Genomic DNA, 23708 nt, shown 5'->3' on the forward strand with positions numbered 1-23708 from the left:
GGGCATCTGAGCCCACCGTCTTCACTCCTGAGTTAGAGCTCAAATCCGCCTTTGCCCTTGATTTGCTCTATGACCTGGGGAGGGGATTCACCTGCCCGAGCCTCATTTTCCTCATCTGGAGCAGGGCCATTCATGCCACAGACCGTGATTGAGCATCTTCAGGCTGTGGCAAAGAATGAGCCAGACCCCCACCCCCCGCCACCCAGTCCCTCCTGTCCTGGAGTTCTCAGGCCAGTGGATGAGGAAGAAACAACGGGTAAAGGCATATGATAATTCCAGAGGGTGACACATGGGACAGGAAGCAAAGAGGGACCGTGGGATCAGGGAAGGGCTCTCTGAGGAGGTGACATTTTAGTACAAACTTAAGTGAAGTGACACCAGAGGCTAAGTGGGCCTGAGGGAAGAAGGTGACAAGCAGAGGGAACAGCCAGTTCAAAGGTTCTGGGGTAGGAACGTGTCTGTTACGTTAGAGGCAAAAGGAGAGAGGCACGTGTGGCAGGAGTGAACAAGAGGCGAGCGGAAGGAAAGGAGGCAGGGAGGCGAAAGGGCAGCTCATTCAGGGCTTCACAGCCTATTGGGGAGATTGGCTTTAGGCCTTAGTTTCTCTCTGACTTTTTAGGAAGGAACCGAGGTCACTGAGCTGGAAGGAGACTGAACCATGAAGGGCCTGTGTAGCCTAGTGGCTAAAATCCCGGTCTTTGGAGTCAGACAACTGGGCTCATCCTCCAGCTCTGCTTTTTCCAGCCGGGGTGACCCTGACCATGTCACTTCCCCTTCCTGGGCCTCAGGTTTCCTCATCTCTGAAATGGGCCTCTTCAGGACCTTATTTCCAAAGCCTGACCTAAGAGTCAGCAAAACAATGGAAGGAAGCCTGAGGGCAGGTCAGTAAGAAAGCTCTTCCTTTCTGGTTGTAGCTGGACCAAGGGGTCCTGGTGGCCAGCGCAAAGGGTCTTAATGAGTTGAGACGAGGAGTTTTCTCTTTTTTTTTTTTTTTTTAAGATTTTATTTATTTATTTGACAGAGAGTGAGAAAGAGCTCACAAGTAGGCATAGCAGCAGGCAGAGAGAGAGAGAGAGAGAAAAGCAGGCTTCCCGCTGAGCAGAGAGCCCGATGTGGGACTCGATCTTGGGACCCTGGGATCATAACCTGAGCCGAAGGCAAAGGCTTTAACCCACTGAGCCACCCAGACGCCCCGAGACCAAGAGATTTCATCTGAGGGCGATTCTGACCTCTAGGATACATGTGGCAAAGCCTGGAGACATTTTGGTTTCATGATTGAGGGGCGCTTGTAGTTACTGTAGATAGAGAATTATCTGGCCCTAAATGTCAACAGTTGCCAAGACTGGGAAACCCTGCATTCCCAGAGAGCAAGTACCACCTCCGAGGAAGCGAAAATTGATTCTTGGGTGGATGTGTGAGGGAAAAAAAACAACCTTACATTTATGTATAAAGCCCAAATATACACATAACACATAAACAGCATACAATACAGGCATACCTTCACGACGCTTCGCAGAGACTGGATTTTTTACAGATTGAAGGTCTGTGGAGATTCTGCATTGGACAAGTTGCTTGACGCCATTTTCCCAACAGCATGTGCTCACTCTATTTCTGTGTGTCACGTTTTTTAAAAAAAATTTTTATTTTTATTTATTTATTTGACAGAGAGAGAGATCACAAGTAGGCAGAGAGGCAGGCAGAGAGAAAAGGGGAAGCAGGCTCCCCGCTGAGTAGGGAGCCTGATGCGGGGCTCAATCCCAGGACCCCGAAATCATGACCTGAGCCCAAGGCAGAGGCTCAACCCACTGAGCCACCCAGGCACCCCTGTGTGTCACATTTTGGTAGTTCTGGCAAACTTTCAAACTTTTTCGTTATTTTTACTATAGTCACATGTGATCATCTTGTGACAAGTGTAATCATTTGGGGGCACCGCAAACTGGGCCCCTATAAGTTGACACACGAAATCCGTGAGTGTTGTATGTGTTCTGACCGTTCCACCGACCTTTTCTCCCCCTACTCTCCCTTTCATTATGCCTCCCTAATTTTTTTTTAAATTTTATTTATTTGACAGAGAGAGAGAGATCACAAATAGGCAGGGAGGCAGAAGCAGGCTCCCCGCCGAGCGGAGAGCCTGATGTGGGGCTCGATCCCAGGACCCTGAGATCATGACCTGAGCCAAAGGCAGAGGCTTTAACCCACTGAGCCACTCAGGCACCCCGTGCCTCCCTATTCCCTAAGACACAGCAATATTGAAATTAGGCCAATTAAGCATCTTGATGGCCTCTAAGTGTTCAAGTGAAAGGAAGAGTCGGCACGTCTCTCACTGCCAATCCAAAGCCAGAATTGATTGAGCTTAATGAGGAAGGCATGTTGGAAGCTGAGACAGGCAGAAAGGGAGACCCTTTGGACCAGCGAGCCAAGCTGGGAAGGCAAAGGAAAAGCCTCGAAGGAAACTGAAGGTGCCACTCCAGCGAACACAGGAATAAGAAAGCAAAGTGGCGTTATTGCTGATTTGGAGAAAGTTGAGCAGTCTACATAGAGGACCATAGCCGCCACAACACTCCCTTAAGCCAAAGCCTCATCCAGAGCGAGGCCCTCACTCTCTTCAGTTCTGTGGAGGCTGAGGAAGGTGAGGAGGCTGCCAAAGCCAAGTTTGAAGCTAACGGAGGTCGGTTCCTGAGCTTGAAGGAAAGGAGCCACTCTATTACGTGAAAGTACAAGGTGCTGATCTAGAAGCCGCAGCAAGTTATCCAGAAGCTCGAGCTAAGATCGTGAAGGAAAAAAAAAAAAAAAAAAAAAAAAAAAAAAAAAAAAGATCGTGAAGGAAGGCGGCCACACTAAACACACTTCCAGTGTAGACAAAGCAGCCTTCCATTATTGGAAGATGCCATCTAGGACTTTCATAGCTAGAGAGGAAAGGTCAACGCCTGGCTTCAAGGATCAGGCTGCGTCTCTCTTCTTAGGGGCCCGTGCAGCTGGCGACTTTAAGTGAAAGCCAGGGCTCACTTGCCGTCCTGGAAAATCCTGGGGCCCTTAAGAATTAGGCTAGGGGCGCCTGGGTGGCTCAGTGGGTTAAAGCCTCTGCCTTCGGCTCAGGTCATGATCCCAGGCTCCTGGGATCGAGCCCCACATAGGGCTCTCTGCTCAGTGGGGAGCCTGCTTCCTCCTCTCTCGCCTGCCTCTCTGCCTACTTGTGATCTCTGTCAGATAAATAAAATCTTAAAAAAAAAAAAGAATTGGGCTACACCTGGGGCACCTGGGTGGCTCAGTCACTTAATCGTCTGCCTCCGGCTCAGGTCATTATCCCAGCATCCTGGGGTGGAGCCCCGCATCAGGCTCCCTGCTCAGCAGGAAGCCTGCTTCTCCTTCTCCCTCTGCTGCTCTCTCTGCTCCTGCTTTCTCTGTCTCTCAAATAAATAAATAAAATCTTAAAAAAAAGAATTAGGCTACACCTATCCGGTCTGCTGGGTAAACGGAACAATGAAGCCTGGATGACAGCACATCGGTTTACAACATGGTTTACTGGATATTTTAAACCCACTGTTGAGACCTACTTCTCAAAAAAAAAAAAAAAAAAAGGATTGCGTTCAAAAATATGACTGTTGACTGACACTGCGCCCAGCTGCTAGCGAGCTCCTGGACAATGAAATTAACGTTGTTTTCATGCCTGTTGATAACCACATCCATTCTGCAGCCTGAGGATTAAGGAGTCACTTTGACTATCACGTCTTATTATTTAAGAAGCACATTTCATAAAGCCATAACTGCCCTAGACCGTGACTCCTCTGATGGGTCTGGCCAAAAGAAATTGAGAACCTTCTGGAAAGGACTCACTGTGCTCGATGCTGTTCTGGACATTCTGACTCTTGGGAAGAGATCGCAATGTCAACGGGAGCAGGAGTTTGGAAGAAGCGGATTCCCACCCTCCTGGATGACTTGGGCAGGGCGTTCCAGACTTCCAGGGAGGAAGTACCTGCCCGTGTGGTGGGAACAGCGAGGAGCGGAATTAGGCGCGGAGCCTGAAGATGGGACAGCCTCGTTGCAATATCACGATCACACTGGAACAGTACAACTCGCTGAAAACTCAGATGGTGGTCAGTGTTTTTTGGTTTTTTTGGGGGGTTTTTTTGTTTGTTTTTTGTTTGTTTGTTTGTTTGGTTTTTTTTAGCAATAAAGCGTTTTAAATTAAGGTACGTACACTTTTTTTAGGCGATTGCACACTTAGTAGGACTACGGTGTCGTGTAAACATGGCTTTTGTGGGCACTGGGAAACCACAGAATTCATTTGGCTCGCTTTGTTGGGATGTTCACTTTACTGCAATGGTCTGGAACCGAACCCGCGGAATCTCTGAGGTACACCTGTGGGTGGCTGGCTGTAACGTTTCATAGAGAAGGCAATTTGGGACCGTCTCCGTGGGCTATTCCTCTAGGCAGGGAGGGGATAATGAAATAAAGGGTGGCCACGCTGGTCGAGAGCCTGGCTCAGACACTCTTTGGCTGTGTGACCTTGAGCAGGTTGTTTTTCGTCAAGACTCAGTTTTCCATCTGTAAAAATGGGACAACACTATGTCCCTTTGCAGGTATTTTGTGAGGATTAAAAGAGATATCAGGGCTAGAGGCGCTGAATGTTCAGGTTTGCTGCTATCACCGTTATCATTATCTTCATCTTCATCGTCGTCTTCATCTGTATCCTCTGGCTAGTATAGTGGCTTGCACATTATAAGCTCTCCAAAAAATATTTTGTCAGATAATCATAGCTGATATTCAGTGAGTACTTCACTGCGTCCAAATGCTTTTCTGACCCCCCCCCACTTTTTTTTAACATGTCCGTCCATGAGGCGCATAGTATTACGCCAATTCTACAGGTGGGAAAACTGAGGCTGGATGAAATGAAGTGACTGGCCCAAAGTCAAATGACTAAGAAGCGCCGGAGGCCAGACTCAAGCCTAGGCCAGCCAGTTCAGGGGCCCATGACAACAGAGCCAACAAGTAGAGAGAGAAAGGTATTTACAGAGGCAAGGTCCTAAAATAGAGAGTCGCTCCATTTTTCTTATGTAAAACAAGCTTCTCCCACTTCCTAACCCCAAAGAGCCACAGACAGTTTGGGGTAGTCTCTGGAATTATATCCAGCTGGCTGGCTTTGTTCTAGAATCTTCACCTCCTCAGTCTCCCTTTCTTCCTCTGCGATAGGGGATCCCATGCCCCCTCCCCCAGAGTCACAGTGACTGAGCATGCAGGGGCTCCAGGAAGTCCCTGTCTGCTGGTACTGCTCTGCCCAGGGGAGGTTGGCTTCTTGGGGCCACCTCATGAGCTGTGAAAGGCCCCAATTCTAAGATGCCTCAGAGATTCTAAGGGGTGGCCCGACTGGGCGGGGGAGATCTCAGGAGTGTCTAGGGGCCGTGAGCACCCTCAGTGTCTAGGGATGTCTCGGAGTTATAAGGCATGTCGCAGAAGCTGTGGGAGACATTGTGGAGCCGTCCCCAAGGATTGTGGGTTCATCTTGGTTTCGGAAGGTAGCCTGGTTATAGGACTGTCTTAGGAACTGTGGAGGAATCTAATTGTGCCCTTGGGGTCTGTAGGGGACCCTAGGATTTGGGAGGCAGCTACATGTTTATGGGAACACCCCTTGAGTCTGAAGACACCCCCGAGGTTATTTTGGTGTCTCTGAACTTGTGGGGCCATCTCAGGGATGCTGTGGAGCCACTCAGGGGTTGGGGGACCTCTGAGGGACTATGGAAGAATTCTTAGGATCTGTGAGGGATCCTAGAATTCAAGGGGCCTTCATGCAGTCTGTGGGAATACTCTGTGACTACAAGAAATTCTAGGGGAGCTCTGGGAGTCTCTGCCTGACTGGCCGGGTGCTTTAGGAGATTTGGGGGACATCTGAGGAAATTTGATGATCCTGGGATCTGACGGAGTTTCATTTGCAGGTGCATCCTGAGAGTCTTGGGGTGCCCCTGGGTTTTGTGGGGATAGATCAGTAATAATGAGGACACTAGTGGGGACATTTGGGAAGCTAAGGGATTGTCCCAGAGTCTACGGGGCCTCTCAGAGCACCTCTGGCTTTTGGGGGGCACTCTGGGATTTGGGGAGGCACCTCTGGGTTCTGTGGGGACACCTCAGGGATAGCTAGGACACTCCCTGGAATTGTGGGGACATCTGAGGGACTGTGGGGACATCTAAGGGACTTTGGGGACACCATTGGGGTTTATGAGAGCCACAGTGGTTTGCGAGAGCACCCCAGGGATCTGGGGGGCACTCCCAGATGTTTGTAGAGACGCTTCCGGTGATTGTAAGGACCTCAGGGGGACTGCGGGTGCCCCTGCGGTCTGAGGGGTGCCTCGCCGCAGCCGTGTGGGCGCCTGGGTCCCGCTCCGCCCTAGGGGCGGCCCCAGAGCGAAGCCGGAAGGGCCGAGGCGGCCGGGCGGGGTGGGGCCCGTGGGCCCCAGGGCTGGGCGGCCGGCCTGCGTGGGCTGCCCGGGTCTGGCGGGCAGCGCTGCTCCCCAGCGCCCGCCGAGGCGGGGCCGCCCGGCGCCCCCTGTGGTTATGGCGCGGCCGCGAGGCCTGGGCCGCATCGCCGAACTGCAGCTGGCGGCCTTCCCGGCGGTGGCGGCTGCCGAGGACGAGGCGTTCCTGCCTGAACCACCGACCCCGCGCGCAGCCCGCCGCCCACGTTCGCCGCCCTCCTCGCCCGTCTTCTTCGCCATACCGTCCCCAACTTTCCGCAGGCGTCTTCGGCTTCTCCGCAGTTTCCAGGACTTTGGCCGCCAGGCGTGGGTGGGGTAAGTGCGCGCCAGCGGTGGTGGGTTCGAATCTCCCCTGACCGCCTGGCGCTGGCCGGGTCCCGGGTTCCTCGCTGGCCCTCCCCAGCGTAACTTCCCCTCTTCCGTCACAGGGCAGCGATGAAAATCATCCCTGCCCTCCAGCGTTGCTGTGGAGACATCTGATAGGGCATGCAGTAGGCACTCAATAAACGTTAAGTTCCTCCCACTTCCTGGGCAGACCTGAGGCCGCAGTCAGGCTTTGGAGGATTGAGGCCCACCTGCCCTCCTGGGTGATCTGAGGGCGTGTGTTCAACCCTGTGAGCCTCAGTCTAACGGCCTGTGAAATGGGGCCAGCGCTGCCATCTGCGGGTTGCCTTGCCAGGAGGCACGGTGATGTTACCGGGTGCATCGGGCACGGAGGGCAAACGGGCAAACGGACTTTTTCTTCCTGGCCAGACCCGGGGTGGGACATGGGGGCTGGAAGCTTGCGGGTGAGGAGCCTGGAGACCACATCCGGTGTCCGCTTATCTTGGAAACGGAGGTAGACAGCCCCCAGGTGGGAGCGGGCTGGCTCTGGGGGCTTCTCCAGAACCAGGCAAGGGTCCTCTACCGCTCCCTTAACCCCTGCTCTCCGCACGCGCTTGTTTGGAACCTGAGTCCAAACAACCTGAGACGTACTGGGAGAGGACACTGCGGAGACAAGGCTCCGCGTCTGGCCCCGGGGAAGAGATCCGGGAGGGGAGAGAAGCGGAGGAGAGGTCGGGAGCCCCGCGTGGAGTGGGGGACTGGTATGTTTGTGGGAAATCAGTGCCTCTCTCCGAGTTTCTCTGTGTGTCTCTGTCTCCACTTCTGTCTTTCCTGTCCCTGCTCCACCGCCTTCCCCGCATCCGTCGTCCCCCTCCTGGGGGTTTTGTCACCGGACCCGCACTCTGCTGGCGCGGGCGAGTCTCTTTCCCCCAGGGGCGCCGGCGTTCAGCGAGGGCTCCAGCGGGCCCAGCTCGACGTCAGAGGGGGGGGAGGCGGGGCCAGAGGCGAGGCGTGGCGGAGGGGGATGTGGGCCTGGGGCCAGAGCCCGGGAAGCGGGAGCCTGGGCACCCCTGCCCCCCCCAGGCCCGGAGGGAGGGGTGCAGGCGGGAAATGTGCTCTGAGTTCCGCAGTAGGAGGCCCGTGCGGAGCCCTCGCTGGCGCTGGGGACACGGAGAGACGCCCGAATGCCCGCGGCCGTCCCTGGGGGGGTCACCGAGAGGGCGGGTGTGGAGGCGGTGCCAGCGGTGGCCACAGACACCTCGGGCCTTCGCCTTCAAGCACTGCTCGCCACACCACCGTGCCGCTGTCCCCATGCTTGCCCTGACAGCGCTTGGCACCCATGCGCTCGGGGACAGCACCCCGGGCAAGGCCCCGGCCCCCTGACCTGACACTGCCCCCTGCGCGCCTTGAGTCCCTGGTCCACTTCTCCTTCAGCGACGAGGACACCCGTTGGCACCCTCCAGGCAGATCTGTCAGGTGGGTGGCAGGTGGCCAATTTCCTCCTTTACCATCAAGGGCTCCGACTGGGGGGAAAGGGTACCCAGTCTTCCTTGGGGAGTCCCCAGGGTGGCTTCTAGGGTCTGCCTGGAGCCCCACCCCTTCCCCCCCTCTAAAATTCTCCGTGTTGGGAAGGGCTTCCTGCACGTGAGAGCCTTCCAACAGAATGTTGAGTCCTGCCCCCTTCCTATTTAAGGTGGGATCCCTTCACCCTCTTTGTGCCCCTAAACCTGGGTTTCTGGCACTCATCCTGGCAGCAAATATGGGTGTCCGGCGTCACCTGGGCTCCACTCCCAGGCCACCGGCCCGGAGCCAGGTCCCTCTGGCCCTGCTCTGCTGAGTGCCTCCAGGCTTTCCCACCCCCTCCTTACTGGGGCTGCCAGGCTGAAAATCAAGCTGGGGCAGAGGAGGGAGGGAGGCTCTTGCTGGAACTCCTGGAGGTTATTTAGAATCAGCTGGGCAGTGCTGGAGGGGAGAGGTTCTCAGAGGTCTCTGGGTACTCCAGCCTTGATCTTGCTTCCCTCCGCCAAACCCTTCCGATACCTGGACACACACAGACGCAGACATGGGCACATGCACACACACTGTCCGTCCATGGCTACACTGGACACCCGCACACAGGGTATTCGGGGTCACCTGGTGTTTACTGTGTAAGGCACGGGTCTCTTAGCTCGTGGGAACCCGAAGAGCCTCTCATGGTTGACCCTGGGGTGCGGGATGCACACACTACAGAAACCTCGTCTCCCACGGTGCAATACACCGCCCTGCCCGCAGGAACACACTCACCACGGCACACCCCCGCGCCCGACTCCCAGCTGTGCACAGCCACACTCAGGAACGCACCTCATCCCCAGGCAGGACTCAGAGACAGTCACAGCATAGGTGTGGCACTCAGGTGCACTCTTCCAAGGTCACACAGGTTCACAGACACACACAGGTTCATGCATGCATCCATGAACACCCAGACCCCACTGACACGCTTGGGTGTCCAAATCCACATGGAGACCCCTATACACCCAGGTACCCCCGAGCACATGTTTGCTGTGTCTCTCTCTCACACACACACACACACACACACACACAGACCCTCTGTGCACACCCAGCCCTTACAAACAGCCATGTCACCTGGCACCACGCGCCTGCCTGGCAGACACGCCAGCGCCCGCCCTCAACCTCTGTGTGACCTTCACGAAGCAAATGCCAGGCCTTTCCATAAAGGCTGCTTGGCACCTCCTGCAAGGGAGTTGGGTGGAGTGGGGCAGGGAGCCCTGGGAGATGCCAGGCCTGTCTAGAGGAAAGACAGACACCCAGTGACTTGGTGCACAGGTTCGCAGTCCGGCTGCCCAAGCTGAAATCCTTCCTCTCCGGCTAACGGGGTTGTTCGTCCTGTTTGTACCTCAGTTTATTTCTCTTGAAAATGGGCCATTAGCGGACGCCTGGGTGGCTCAGTCAGTTAAGTGGCTGCCTTCGGCTCAGGTTAGGATCCCAGGGTCCTGGGATTGAGTCCTGCATCAGGCTCCTTGCTCCGCGGGGAGCCTGCCTGCTTCTCTCTCTGTCTCTGCCTGCTTGTGCCCTCTCTCTCTCTGACAAATAAATAAATAAGATCTTAAAAAAAAAAAAAGGAAAGAAAGAAATGGGCCATTAGTATGTGTCCAGCCACAGCACAGTGTCTGAGGCATTTAACAGCAGTTGACTACTTTCGTGGTGGTTAGGATTTTTACCAACTGGAATGTGTCTCCTTTCTCTGCTACTCCCCTCCCGGCTTGTTTGTTGCCCATTGGCCCCTTGGAGCAGAACTCCCTGGAGCCGTGATCTGCTACTGGGCTGCACGGTCCTCCAGGGGCCCAGTTCAATGCTTGGGGAGCCCACGTGGGCAGGCCAAGGGGCCCCGGGAGTGGGGGGGTGCAGGAAGGCAGGTGGCAGCTTCCCCCGAGGGTGCCACCAATGGTCAGCCCCTCTGAAGGGGCGTCTTGTGCCGGTTTTTTCCTTTCTGGTGGAGTGTCTGGGCATGTGGCTGTGATGTCAAGGCCTGCTGGCTGCCCTTGACTCCACTTTATGGCCTTGGGTCCCTTTGGGACATTAATGGAGCAGCCTCCGGCCCGACTTTGTTCCACCCTGAGCAGCGGCAGGCCGGGGAAAGTGACAACTTCACATAGTCCCAGGGTGCAGTTCTGGAGGGCATCTGAAACCCTTCCCACCCCTACACCCCCCCCCACACACACACTCACACACTCAATCTGCAGTTCCAAGGGCCCAGTCCCCTCCCCTCTGCCCTTCCAAAGCCCGGGGGATAGCAGCTCCTAGAAGCACAAACAGCGGGGCCCCAGGGAGCCTCTTCCCATCCCAGCCTCTGGGCTCCTGCTTACGTGAGCGGCGTCCCCTGGGGCTGCAGGATCAGCCAGCCGTGCTGGTTGGGTGCCCTCTGGGACTTGACTCTCACCTTCCCTTACGTGGCTTCAATGACCTGGACAAGGGTGAGGTCCCGAGTATGTAGGCAAGCTCCTCTCCCCGCCCCACGGTCACTCAGCAGCGCCAGGACATCCAGGCTGTGCCTTGGGAAGCAGAACATAGTTTTCAGGCAGCAAGGCCACCAACCCCTTACCCCCCTTCTATGCCTCGCTCTCCTTGTGGAGCTGGGATGTTAACACAGCTCACAGAGTTGGCGGGAGACATAACCGGGCTCATGTGCGTAAAGCACTAGGAGTGTGCCAGGCACATGGCAAAGATTCAGTAAGTAGCTTGTTATTATCGCTTTATACCTACAAGGATCTCACCTGGCCCTGGTATAGCAGATGCTCAATAAATGGGCTTTATCATCAAAGGCCCAAGGTCATGATCTAAGAAGAGTCCACCTTAAGAGTTTTTTTTCTTTTCTTATTTCTTTTCTTCCTTCCTTCCTCCCTCTCTTTCTTTTCTTTTTCTTTTCCTTCCTTCCTTTCTTTCTTCCTTCCTTTTTTTCTTTCTTTCTTTCTTTCAGGCTGCATACTCAGCATAGAGCCCAACACGGGGCTCGAACTCACAGCCCTGAGATGAAGACCTGAGCTGATACTGAGTCAGATGTTTAATTGATTGAGCAACCCAGGCACCTTATAACCTCATAACCCCTTATGAGTTTTTGTTTTTGTTTTTTTTTACTTTTAAAAATTAATGTCTAGTAAAATTCACCCTTTTTAGTATACACTGTATGAGGGGTTTTTATTGTGGAAAGTATACAAAACATCCAATTACCCATTTTCATCTCTCACGGAGTGTACAATTCAGTGTCGTTAAGTACGCGCACATTGCTTCACAATTATCACCACCGTCTGTCTCCAGAACTTTCTCATCTCCTCAAACGGCAACTCTGTCCCCATGAAGCACTTACTCCCCACCCTTTGCCAACCCTTGGCTCCCACCATTCTACTTTGTGTCTAGGAATATGACTGCTGTGGGACCTCTTAAAAGTAGAATTTTACAATATTTGCCCTTTTGTGTCGGGCTTATTTCATTCAGCGTAATGCTTTCAAGTTCGTCCATGTGCTGTCATGTGTCAGAATTTCACTTTCTTTTTAAGACAATACGAGTCCATTGGAAATATACGCCGCCATTTTCTTTATCTGTTCAACAACCGGTGGACACTTCAGTTGTTTCCAGATTTTTTGTGTGAATTTTTGTTGTGAATTTTATTGTGAATAATGCTGCTGTGAACATTGGTTTACAGACACCTGTTGGAGTCTTGCTTCCAGTTCTTGAGTATTTAGTATTTCCTTTTTTTTTTTTTTAAGATTTTATATATTTTGGGGGCACCTGGGTCACTCAGTGGTTAACTGTTGGCCTTTGGCTCAGGCCATGATCCCTCTCTGCCTATTTGTGCCTTCTCTCTCTCTGTCAAGTAAATAAATAAAATCTTTAAAAAAGAAAAAGATTTTCGGGGCACCTGGGTGGCTCAGTGGGTTAAAGCCTCTGCCTTTGGCTCAGGTCATGATCTCAGGGTCCTGGGATCGAGCCCCGTATCAGGCTCTCTACTCAGCGGGGAGCCTCTCCCCCCCCCCAACTCTGCCTGCCTCTCTGCCTACTTGTGATCTCTGTCAAATTAAAAAAAAAAATCTTTAAAAAAAGAAAAAGACTTTATATATTTTTATTTTGAGAGAGAGCATGAGTGGGGTTAGGGGCAGAAGGGAGAGGGAGAAGCAGGCCCCCCGTGGAGCAGGGAGCCGGATGCGGGGGCTTGATCCCAGGACCCTGGGATCATGACCTGAGCGGAAGGCAGAGGCTTAAGTGACTGAGCCACCCAGGTGCCCCTCCTAAAGATTTTATTTTTAAGTAACCCAATGTGGGGCTCAAACTTAGGACCGTGAGATCAAGAGTCACACGCTCTACTGACTCAGCCAGCCCGGAGACCCTATTTTTTTATAATAGCCATTCTAACGAGTGTGTGGTGCTCTCTCATTGCACCTTTGATTAGCATTTCCCGAATGATTAAGGGTGTCGGGTATCGTCTCATGTGCTTATTATCCATCGGTGTGCACACATATCTTATTTGTTGTGCTTTGGTTTACTGGACTTTACAAATACTGTGGTTTTCGCACATTGAAGGTTTGTGGTAAGCCTGCGTCAAGCAAGTCTATCAGTGCCGTTTCCCCAACAGCATTTGCTCGCTTTGTGTCTCCGTATCACATTTTGGTAATTCTTGCAATATTTCAGACTTTTTCATTCTCATTGTATTTGTTAGGGCAAACTGGGACCAGTGATTAAAACTCAATGAGAGCTCAGATGATGGTTAGCATTTTTTAGCAATCAAGTAGTTTTCTTTTTTTTTTTTTAAGATTTATTTATTTATTTGACAGAGAGAGAGGTCACAAGTAGGCAGAGAGGCAGGCAGAGAGAGAGAGGGGGAAGCAGGCTCCCTGCTGAGCAGAGAGCCTGATGCGGGGCTCGATCCCAGGACCCAGGGATCAAGACCTGAGCTGAAGGCAGAAACTTAACCTGCTGAGCCACCCAGGTGCCCCAGCAATCAAGTATTTTTCAATTAAGGTTATGAACTTCCTAGACTTAATGCTACTGCACACTTAATAGACCACAGTGTAGTGTAAACATAACTTTTATATGTCCAGGAAATAGACAAAATTCAGTTGCCATGCTTAATTGCAGTGTTCTGGAACCAAGCCTGCAACTTCTCCGACGTGTGCCCATATCTTCTCCAGAGAAATGTATAATTTAAGTCCTTTGCCCACTTTTTAACTGGGTTGTTTGTTTTTTGTTGTTAAGTTTTAGCTCTTTATGTATTCTAGGTATCAATCCCTTATCAGATACATAGTTTGCAAAAATTTTCTCCCGTTCTATGGATTGCCTTTTCACTCTCTGGATAGTGCCCTTTGGTGCCAAAAAACTGATAATTCTGATGAGATACAATTTCTTTTCTTCTTCCTTTTTTTTCTTTTAAGATTTTATTTATTTATTTGACAGAGAGAGAGAAGGCACAAGCAAAGGGAGCAGGAGAGGGAGAGGCAGGCTCCCACTGAGCAGGGAGCCGGATGCAGGACTTGATCCCAAGACTTTGGGATCACGACCTGAGCCAAAGGCAGACAGTTAACTGACTGAGCCACCTGGGCACCCCTGTTTTTTGGTTGCCTGTGCTTTTGGTGTCATATCCAAGGAATCATTGCCAAGTCCAATGTCGTGAAGTTCCTAGGAGTTTTATAGCTTTTAGTTCTTCCATTTAGGTCTTTGATCCATTTTGAGTTAATTTTGTATATGGTGTGAGGTAAGGATCCAGCTTTATCCTTTTCCATGTGAATAAGCAGTTTTCTCAGCACCATTTGTTCAAGAGACTCTCTGTCCTTTCCGCATTGAATGGTCTTGGTGCTCATACTGAAAGTCATTTGACAATATATGTAAGGGTTTGGTTGTGAGTTCACTCGACTCTGTTGGTCTATAAGTCTGTCTTTATGCCAGTACCACACTGTTTTGATTACCGTAGCTTTGTAGGTTTTAAAATCGGGAAGTGTGAGTCTTCCAACTTTCTTCTTCAAGATTCTTTTTTTTTTTTTTTTAAGATTTTATTTTATTTATTTGAGAGAAGGGAAGAGATAACACAAGCAGGGGAGAGAGGGAGAAGCCGACTCCCCACCAAGCAGGGAGCCCCCTGTGGGGCTTAATCCCAGCAACCTGGGATTACAATCTGAGCCGAAGGCAGGCGCTTAACCAACTGAGCCCACCCAGGGGCCTGTCTTCTCATTCTTTTTTTTTTTTTAAACAAATCTTTTTTTTTTTTTAAGATTTTATTTATTTATTTGACAGAGAGAGCGATCACAAGTAGGCAGAGAGGCAGGCAGAGAGAGAGGAGAAGCAGGCTTCTTGCTGAGCAGAGAGCCCAATGGGGGGCTCGATCCCCGGACCCTGAGATCATGACCTGAGCCAAAGGCAGAGGCTTTAATCCACTGAGCCACCCAGGCGCCCCCCCACCCCCGCCCCGGTCTCCTCATTCTTGAATGCAGGATGTCTTTTGATTTATTTGTGCCTTCTTTAATTCCTTCCAGCAACATTTTTGTTTTCTGTGCACTTTTGTCCCGTTGGTTAAGTTCATTCCTAACATCTTATTCATTGTGATGGTATTGTACATGGAATTGTTTTCATAATATTCTTTTTGGATTATTCATTGTTCGTGTACAGAAAGGCAACCGATTTTTGGTGACTTTGTATCATGCGACTTCGCTAAATTCATTTATTAGTCAGTTCTGAGTTTTGACACAGGTAATCCCCACTGCTGGCTTCTTTCTCTTTGCAAAATTCTTTTGAGACTGATTCAAGTCGTTTTGCGTATCAGGCGTTAAAAAGGAAACTGCTGCTTCTTTCTGCTCTTGCTGACTCTTCACTTCTGACACCAAACATGTGTGGTTTCCCCGCCACACACACACCAACCAATTCTGCAGCTGTCTGTGGCACGGACTGTGTGAACTGCATTCTGTTTCAATTCTGACACGAACTGCCTGGAGTTACTACAGACCCCACAGGTGAAGGGCTCAGTCTGGTAAGGCTGCCCCCACTTTAGCTTAAGTCTCAAGTCCAGGGTGTGTCTACATATGCTTTAGCCCCACCAGCTGTAAGTCAAGGTTAGGACAACCCCCGCCTCGGCTTTGGTTAGTTTCCTGGAGCTGGTCACAGAACTTCAGTAAACTGTGCACTTACCAGACCACTGGTTTATTAGAAAAGATACCGCTCGGGAACAGCCAGAAGGAAGAGATGCAGGGAGCGAGGTCTAAGGGGAGGGGCCTGGAGCTCCATGCCCTCTCCAGGTGTAGCCCCTCCACGTGCTCAGCAACCCGGAAGCTCTCAGGGATGTTGATGGAGGCTTCATTTTTTGGCACAACTCGTTAAATCGTTGGCCGCTCCATTGGTGAGTCACTCAGCCTCCTGGTCTCTTCCCTTCCAGTCCAAGAAAGGGGACTGAAAGCTCTAACCCACTTAATCACATGGTTGCCCTCCCCGTCCTCCTACCCCCACCCCCTCACCCTCCTACCCCCCACCCCCCGCACCCCTGCAAGGAGTCCCCATCCTGAGGCTCTCCAGGTGTCCCCAGCAGATAGTCATCTCTTGGCAGGCAAAGACACTTTTCACTGCAGACATTCCTAGGGTTTTTAGAATTGGGTGACAAGAAACCAGGGCAGAAACCAAATATATATTTTTTATTATTTCACAGTAATTCAAAAAAAAATTTTTTTTTAAGCAGGCTCCACAGGGGCGCCTGGGTGGCTCAGTCCTTAAGCATCTGCCTTCAGCTCAGGTCCTGGGATGGAGCCCCACCTTGGGCTCCCAGCTCAGTGGGAAGCCTGCTTCTCCCTCTCCCACCCGCCCTGCTTGTGTTTCCTCTCTTGCTACCTCTCTCTCTGTGTCAAATAAATAAATAAAATCTTTTAAAAAAAGAAAGAATAGGACTAGAAATGTGTATTTTCTTTCTTATTATTTTCCTTTTAAAAGAATATTTATTTGAAAGAGAGACAGAGAGAGCACAAGCATGGGGGGGAAGGGGCAGAGGGAGAGGGAGACACAGCGTCTGTGCTGACTAGGGAGCCTGATACGGGGCTCCATCCCAGGACCAAGAGATCATGACCTGAGCCAAAGTCAGACACTTAACCAACTGAGCCACCGAGGTGCCCCCCCTTATGATTTTTTTAAAAATATTTATTTATTTATTTATTTGAGAGACAGAGACAAAGAGAGTACAAGCAGGGGGAGAGGGCAGACTCCTGGCTGAGCTGGGAGCCAGACATGGAGCTTGATCTCAGGACCTGTAGATAATGTCCTGTGCTGAAGGCAGACGCTTAACACTCTGAGCCACCCAGGTGCCCATGATCTTTTTTGAAAAGTTTTATTTATTCGTTTGACCCAGAGAGAGAAAGAGAGAATGAGAGAGAGAGCACAAGCAGGGAGACCTGCAGGCAGGAGGAGGGAGAGCTCTCCGCTGAGCAGGGAGCCTGATGCAGGACTCAGTCCCAGGACCCTGGGATCATGACCTAATCCGAAGGCAGACGCTTAACTGACTGAGCCACCCAGGCGCTCCCATGACTTTCTTATTTTTTATTTTATTTTTAAAAAAATATTTTATTTATTTGGCAGAGAGAGAGAGATCACAAGCAGGCAGAGAGGCAGGCAGAGAGATGGGAAGCAGGCTCCCTGCTGAGCAAAGAGCCGGATGCGGGGCTCAATCCCAGGACCTTGAGATCATGACCTGAGCTGAAGGCAGAGAGGCTTAACCCACTAAGCCATCCAGGCACCCCTCCTGTAACTTTCTTAATAACATTTTCTTTTCTCTAGTTTACTTTATGGTAAGACTACAGTATATAATACATATGCAAAATACATGTTAATCGATTGTTTCCATTATTGGTAAGGTTTCTGGTCAACAGTAGGCTGTTAGTAGTCAAGTTTTTGGGGAACTGAAAGTTATATGTGGATTTTCAACTTCGCGGGGGGTAGCACCCCCAACCCACTTGTTGTTCAAGGGTCTACCGTATTTTTACTTATCTTGGGTATAAATGCAGGAGTGGGATTTTGGATCACCCAGTAAGTGTACAGTTCATTGCTTAAGAAACTAACCAGCTGCCTTCTAGAGTGGCTAAGCCACTTCCTGCTGGAGTCTTCCCTCCAGCAACGGATGAGGAGGGTTCCAGTTGCTCCAAATCCTTGTCGCCAATGGTCATTATTGTCTTCAGTTCTTGTCTGTTTCTTGTTTGTTTATTTGAACCATCCTAGCAGGTGTGAAGGGATAGTTCCGGGTGTTAATTTGTATTTCCCTAAGGAGTAATGGTGTTTCCTTTGCTTATTTGCCATCTGTATATCTTCTTTGGCGAACTGTCCAGACTTTTGGTCATTTTTAAATTGAATTCCTTGTCTTCTTTTTATTGAGTTTGGAGACTTCATTATATGGTCTGGATACAGGTCCTTTGTCATATATATTCTCCTAGTATGTAACTTGTTTTTTTATGCTTTCGACTGTGTCTTTTGCAGAGCTGAAGTTTTTAGAGTTTTTAAGAAGTTTTTTGGTGTTTGATTTTTAAAAGAAGTTTGAATTTTTGGCTGTTTAAAAGTTCTGATTCCTGGGGTCCCTAGGTGGTCCAGTTGGTTAAGCCTCCGACTCTTTGATCTCAGCTCAGCGCTTGATCTTGGGGTCCTGAGTTCAAGCCCAGGGTTGGGCTCCACACTGGGTGTGGAGCCTACTTAAAAAAATAACAATTAGGGTGCCTGGGTGGCTCAGTGGGTTAAGCCGCTGCCTTCGGCTCGGGTCATGATCTCAGGGTCCTGGGATCAAGTCCCACATAGGGCTCTCTGCTCAGCAGGGAGCCTGCTTCCCTCTCTCTCTCTCTCTCTGCCTGCCTCTCTATCTACTTGTGATCTGTCTCTGTCAAATAAATGTTTAAAAAAAATAACAATTAAAAAATAAGAAAATTTGTGATTTCTTTCCTAAAATTGGACTGCCCGGTTGCTCAGGACCCCCAGCATCACCCTGTCTTTGGTGTCAGATGCCTGGGCCCTGGGAACACTTGTTTTAATGGTAGGAATGTGCTCGAATGGAGCTTGAGCAGGTAGAGGGCAGCAGCTGACCTGCTTGAATTCTGACTCCTGTTTTACACTGGTCACCTGGATGCCCCGAAGGAGGTGGTGTTTGTCCCCATTTTGTGGATGAGGAAACTGAAATCCAGTCATTGCTCCCCAGGTCGTACCTCTGGGAATTGGCAGGGCCAGCGTCTCCCTGCCTCATCCTGAGATCTCTGTCTTGCCAGTGTCCCCAGGCTGGGACCCATCTTCCTCCCCTCTCTCTGTAGCTGTGTCTCTATGGTCACAGTCTGTGTCCCCACTCTCGCCACACCAGCTTCCTTGCTAGTCCTCACACAAAAGCCAAATCCTGCCCCAGGGTTTTTGCACTTGCTATTCCCGCACCCCACCCCCACCCCTGGAGTGTTTTCCTACCTCCTGACCAGTGGCCAGCTCCTTCTTATCTTTCAGGCGCCTGGCTCAAACTACAGCAGCTAAAATCACCTCTCTAGTAACTTTTAGTCACCCACCTGGTTTCTGATTCTGTGCATGGCACAATCCGAAAGTTCATTCGTTACATATTATGGTTTATTAGGTAAACGTGTATGGGGTGTCTGCCGTGTGCCAGGCCATCTTCCTGGCTCAAGGGATATAGCAGTGAACAAAGCAGACAAAAATCCTTCCTCTCCAAGGCTTAGTTCTGGAAAGGAAGGCAAATAGTAAAGAAATCAAATATAGAGTATGTCAGGTAAGTAGTATTTCTTTTTTTTAAGGAAGGGAGATAGAGAAATATTGGGGCAGAGATTCAGATCATAGATGTGTGGTGAGGTGAGGCCTCCTGAGAAGACAGCGTTTGAGCAGAGGTCTGAAGGAGGTAAAGGAGGAGCCACCGGAGATCTGGGCAGGGGAAGCAGCCTGTGCAAAGGCCCTGAGGCTGAAATGTATCTGGAATGTTTAGGAAACAGCAAGGAGGCCATTGTGGCTAGAGTGGAGTGAGTGAGGGGTGGACTGGGAGGTTATCGGGCAGGGCCCTGTGGGCCACAGTGGGGACTTGAGCTTTTGCTCTAGAGTGAGCTGGGAGCCATAGAAGGATCTGAACAGAAGAAGGACGGAACCTGACACAAGTGTTCAAAGGCTCCCTCTGGCCACAGTGGAGGGGAACAGACTGAGGAGCAAAGACGGGAGCCAGGGACCAGGGCAGAGACAAATGTACTGGTCCAGATCCAGGCAAGCACTGAGGCAGGGCTGACCCAGGAGGGGGTGCAAAGTGGACAGATTCTGAATAGACTTGGGCATTGAGGAAAGGGTAGAGCCAAGAAGGCCCCCACACTTTGGGGGTGTGCACCGCCGCCAGGCTAACCTGTTTAGAGTCCAGCCTCCCCGTGACATGTCCTTGAGGGACAGAGGATGGTCTGTCTCAGTCACTGCTGTGTCCCCAGCACCTCTACAGAGCCTGGCTCTCAGAGGCGCTCAGTAGTTTGAGCTCCGCAACTCCCCATCTCTTTTGGGGTATCTGTCTCTCTTTAATGTCTCCTATCTGCCCCCCTACCTCGACCAGGAATTTCCTTGTACATTCCTTTCCAATGTCATCTCAGCCCCGCTGACCTGTCTTCTTGCCCATCCCCTTACAGCTTTGAGGCAGAGAATGGGCCCTCGCCATCTCCCGGCCGCAGCCCCCTGGACTCGCAGGCGAGCCCGGGCCTCGTGCTGCATGCTGGGGCCGCCACCAGCCAGCGCCGGGAGTCCTTCCTGTACCGTTCAGACAGCGACTACGACATGTCCCCCAAAACAATGTCCCGGAACTCGTCGGTCACCAGCGAGGCGTGAGCACCCCCTTGTCACCCTCCAGGCCTGCTCCCACATGAGCTGCCCTTGCCAGCAGGGAGTGGGGACCCTGCCCGAGCCCTGGGCCACCTCTCCCTTCCAGTGAAAAGTAAACAGCCCCCTTGTCCATAGCCAGGGCTCAGTCCTGCCTACCCACTGGCAGCTGGGACCTGGCTGCCACTTCTTCCTACGGACTGTCCACCTTGGCTGAACCCACTTTTCCTTCTCCCCCACCCCAGGCCTCCCTAAGTCAGCCCCCCTTATCACGACCACCTGTTGAGGTGTGAGCACCCCCAGACCTGCTCAGCCCCCTCCCCTCTCACTGGATCCTCCAATCCTGGCCCTACCCATCCAGGTACCCGCCTCAGCCCTCCCCACCTCCTTCCTGCTCCCCATCCCCTCCTGCCCACTGCTCTCACCAAGCCCAGCCCCCGCAGGGTATTTATGGCTGTCCCCTTTGTCTCTGCACAACCCCTCCCTGCCCACCTGAGTGAGCTCCTCTTTCTGACCACCATTTCCTTCAGGACCAGCCCCTGCAGGGGGTCTACCCTTGGGAGGTGTAAGTGCCTTCTCCCCTGACCTGTCAGAGCCTCCCCTCCGAGCCCACCAACCTCCCCAGGCCCAACCCACTCTAGCAAGTTGCTTCTCTGGCATCCTAGCCCTTCTCCACCCAGGCCCATAGGTGTCCCGATGCAAGGACTCCTGACCTGCCCCTGTCCTTGATTGCAGGCACGCTGAGGACCTCATTGTGACACCTTTTGCCCAGGTAAGACCCCTCTCCTAAGGAGGGAAGGGGTTCCAACTCTCCCCCACCGTTGGGAATGGTGCCTAGCCCCAGCTGCCTCTCCACGTGGCTCCCTCTTTTCACTGCTGCTCCCTATCCCAGGTGCTGGCCAGTCTCCGGAGTGTTCGCAGCAACTTCTCACTCCTGACCAATGTGCCCATTCCCAGCAACAAGTAAGTCAGGGCTGGTCCCCAACGGTCCTGATTGCAAGGCTAACTAAGCACATCTGGGTTCAACTTTTAGCTCTGCTGTGTGACCTCAGGCAGGAACTTGATCTCTCTGAGCCTCTTTCTGTTCAGGCAACAGCTCCCCCTGAGCCAGTAAACCATGGCAATTTGAATGCCTAAGACAGAAACTTAAAACTTAAAGACGAAGGGGTCCAGACACTTTGGTGGTGAGGCCAAGGGTAGCCAGTTACCCCAGGCTTGGGTCCACTGCAGGCCCTGATGCCCACTTCCTGGGCAAACAGCATCGTATGGTACCTTTGCTCCCCCTCCATAAAATGGGAATTTAATAGCGCCTCCATAGATGTGGCTGTGAGGAGTCTGGAAGATGATACACAGAAAAGTGTGAGAACATTGTTCAGTGCGAAAAAGCAGTAGTTATTATGTGGGGGCAGGTGCGTGGCTGAGAACTGCTGTTCCCTCCAGGAGTTAGGGGAAAGATGCTCAAGGAAGTAGGAACTTTGGAGACAAAGGACCTGTCCCTACCTCTGAGCAGCCCCGTCACTCCTTTGAGCCCGTTTCCTCATCTGTAAAATGGGTCGTTATGGGGCTCTGTGAGAGGCTGCAGGCTGAGTACATGGGACACAGTGAGCACTCAGAAAAAGGAAAACTGGCATTATTCGTGGAGGGGGGAAGCAGGAATCCGGATGCACAGGCTGATGCTGGAGCCCCATTTCTTTGCAGACGGTCCCCATTGGGCGGCCCAACCCCGGTCTGCAAGGCCACGCTATCAGGTAACAAAGCCCAGGGGGTGGGAAAGGGGCCCTCTTGCTGCTGGGGTGGGGATCCTCTCGCTCGGGGTGGCTGTCTTAACTCTCCCTTCCCAGCACCCCTCTCACCTGGTAGACCCCCATCATCACGGGCTGGGGCCTCTGGGTCACCACCTGTGCTGCCCCTTCTCCAGAAGAGACATGTCAGCAACTGGCCCGGGAGACATTGGAGGAGCTGGACTGGTGTCTCGAACAGCTGGAGACCATGCAGACATACCGCTCTGTGAGCGAGATGGCTTCTCACAAGGTGAGCGGACCTGGAGCCCTCCGGGCGGGAGCAGCGCCTGGGCGGGGCCTGGGGATGGGGACCACCCACTGGGTGGGACCTATAGGCGGGGCATCCTTGGGGGCGCGGCTGGTTTCTGGATGGGGCCAATGAGGTGGGACCATTCCCTGAGCCTGTGGGGTGGGGCTGACTGTTGGGTGGGGAATGGGGCGGGGCTAACTATGGGGCGGGGTCAATCAGTACGTGGGGCCTATGGGGTGGGAGTCCATCCTTAGGCGGGGCTGACCCCCTAGTCTGCCTGTTCCCGTGGGTTCTGACTTCTCCCAGGGGTGGGGGAGCCTGGTGTGTGTGGATGGGTATGGGTGTGTGTGCACCTGCACGTAGACAACCGTCTCTCTTAAGCGGGGTTCTTACGCTAGAGTCTGCAAGTGTGTATGTGCCTGTGGGTCTGTGTGGCTGTCAGTTTGCAGGCTACACATTCGCGGCACAAGGTGGGATGGGAGGGGATGTTTTAAGAGGGCACATCAGGAGCGGTATGCAGATGTGTACGTACCAAGGATGTATAGGTGTGAGCAGACGATTATACTGGGTTGTGTGGGCCTGTGCCAGAGGGGTGCTATGTTTACAAGTGTGAGTTGGCCTAGGAATGAATCTGAGTGTGTCTCTCCATGTGTTTGTGACTCTGTGCGCGCGCTTGCAGGGCTACAGGGGAGGGTGCAAGGCTTCCCTGCACAGCTGTGCAGCTTGTGGACTGCACAACTCCAGAGGATACCATTCAGAAAGCAGGCGATATGAATGATGTTTCTGTTGTGCAGCATGGTGGTTGCCCTCGTGGGAGGAAGAAGCCTATCAGGAAATGAGTGTGCAGGTGGAGGTGTCTGTGTTGGGGGGGGTGCCTACACCTGTGGGTGGAGGTTTGTCTGGGAACATTCGAGTCTGAGGGTGATGTGTCTCTGAGGGTGTACTGAGCATCTGAGAGTGTGACTGTCTCTAAATGTAGGTCTGCGGTTGTGTTTCTGCAGTGGTGTGTCTGTGTATTTGTGGGTGTGAGTGTGAGCATTCCCTCGCGGATTTCTCAGGGTCTGTCTGGTACCAAGGGCCACATGGTTTTTTGTGTTTGTTGGAAAGTGTGTCTGTGGCTATGCTGAATGTTTGTTAAGTGTGTCAGTATATCTGGGTGTTTGTCCCTAGGTGTGTGTCTCCACATCTGGGTGTGACTCTGTGTTCCTGGAAGTGCTGTGTCTGAAGGTGCCTACCTCCTGTGTGTCCAGCCATCTACCTGTAAATGTGTTGGACATCAGAGTTGTGACTGTGTGGTATGTGCTTGCATATGGGTTGGTGTGGAAGGTGTGTCTCAGAGTGTTTGTGTGTCTATGAATGTGTAGAGCATCTGGGTGTGTGTCTTTGTCTCTGGGTGTGTCCATGGAGGGGACATGTCCTCTCTAGGGTGTGTGCGCCTCCCTGCCATCTCTGGCAGTCCCACCTGGATCCTGGCTTGGGCCCGTGGGCTCCGATGCCCCTTTAACGCCCCCCCCACCCCCGGCACCACCTGACGTTGCATGCAGCCTGCCAGTGCTGCAG

General features: G+C 52.1%; 1 protein-coding gene across 6 annotated transcripts in view; it reads left to right on the plus strand.

The window, feature by feature from the left end:
- The window catches only part of PDE4A (phosphodiesterase 4A), a 50255-nt gene that overhangs the window by 14519 nt on the left and 12028 nt on the right, over positions 1–23708 (plus strand). For 3 of the 6 annotated variants that reach the window (XM_045990976.1, XM_045990975.1, XM_045990974.1), the window contains 5 exons: positions 19931–20122; positions 20853–20889; positions 21010–21080; positions 21816–21865; positions 22036–22148. In XM_045990976.1, coding sequence (XP_045846932.1) covers positions 19931–20122; positions 20853–20889; positions 21010–21080; positions 21816–21865; positions 22036–22148 — 463 coding nt within the window. Of the gene's footprint in view, positions 1–6440; positions 6783–7929; positions 8268–19930; positions 20123–20461; positions 20479–20852; positions 20890–21009; positions 21081–21815; positions 21866–22035; positions 22149–23708 lie in introns of those variants that run through there. The other 3 variants (XM_045990977.1, XM_045990978.1, XM_045990980.1) reach the window with 3 other exon arrangements.

This window comes from Meles meles, chromosome 20, assembly GCF_922984935.1.
Source record: "Meles meles chromosome 20, mMelMel3.1 paternal haplotype, whole genome shotgun sequence".
Lineage (NCBI taxonomy): Eukaryota > Metazoa > Chordata > Mammalia > Carnivora > Mustelidae > Meles > Meles meles.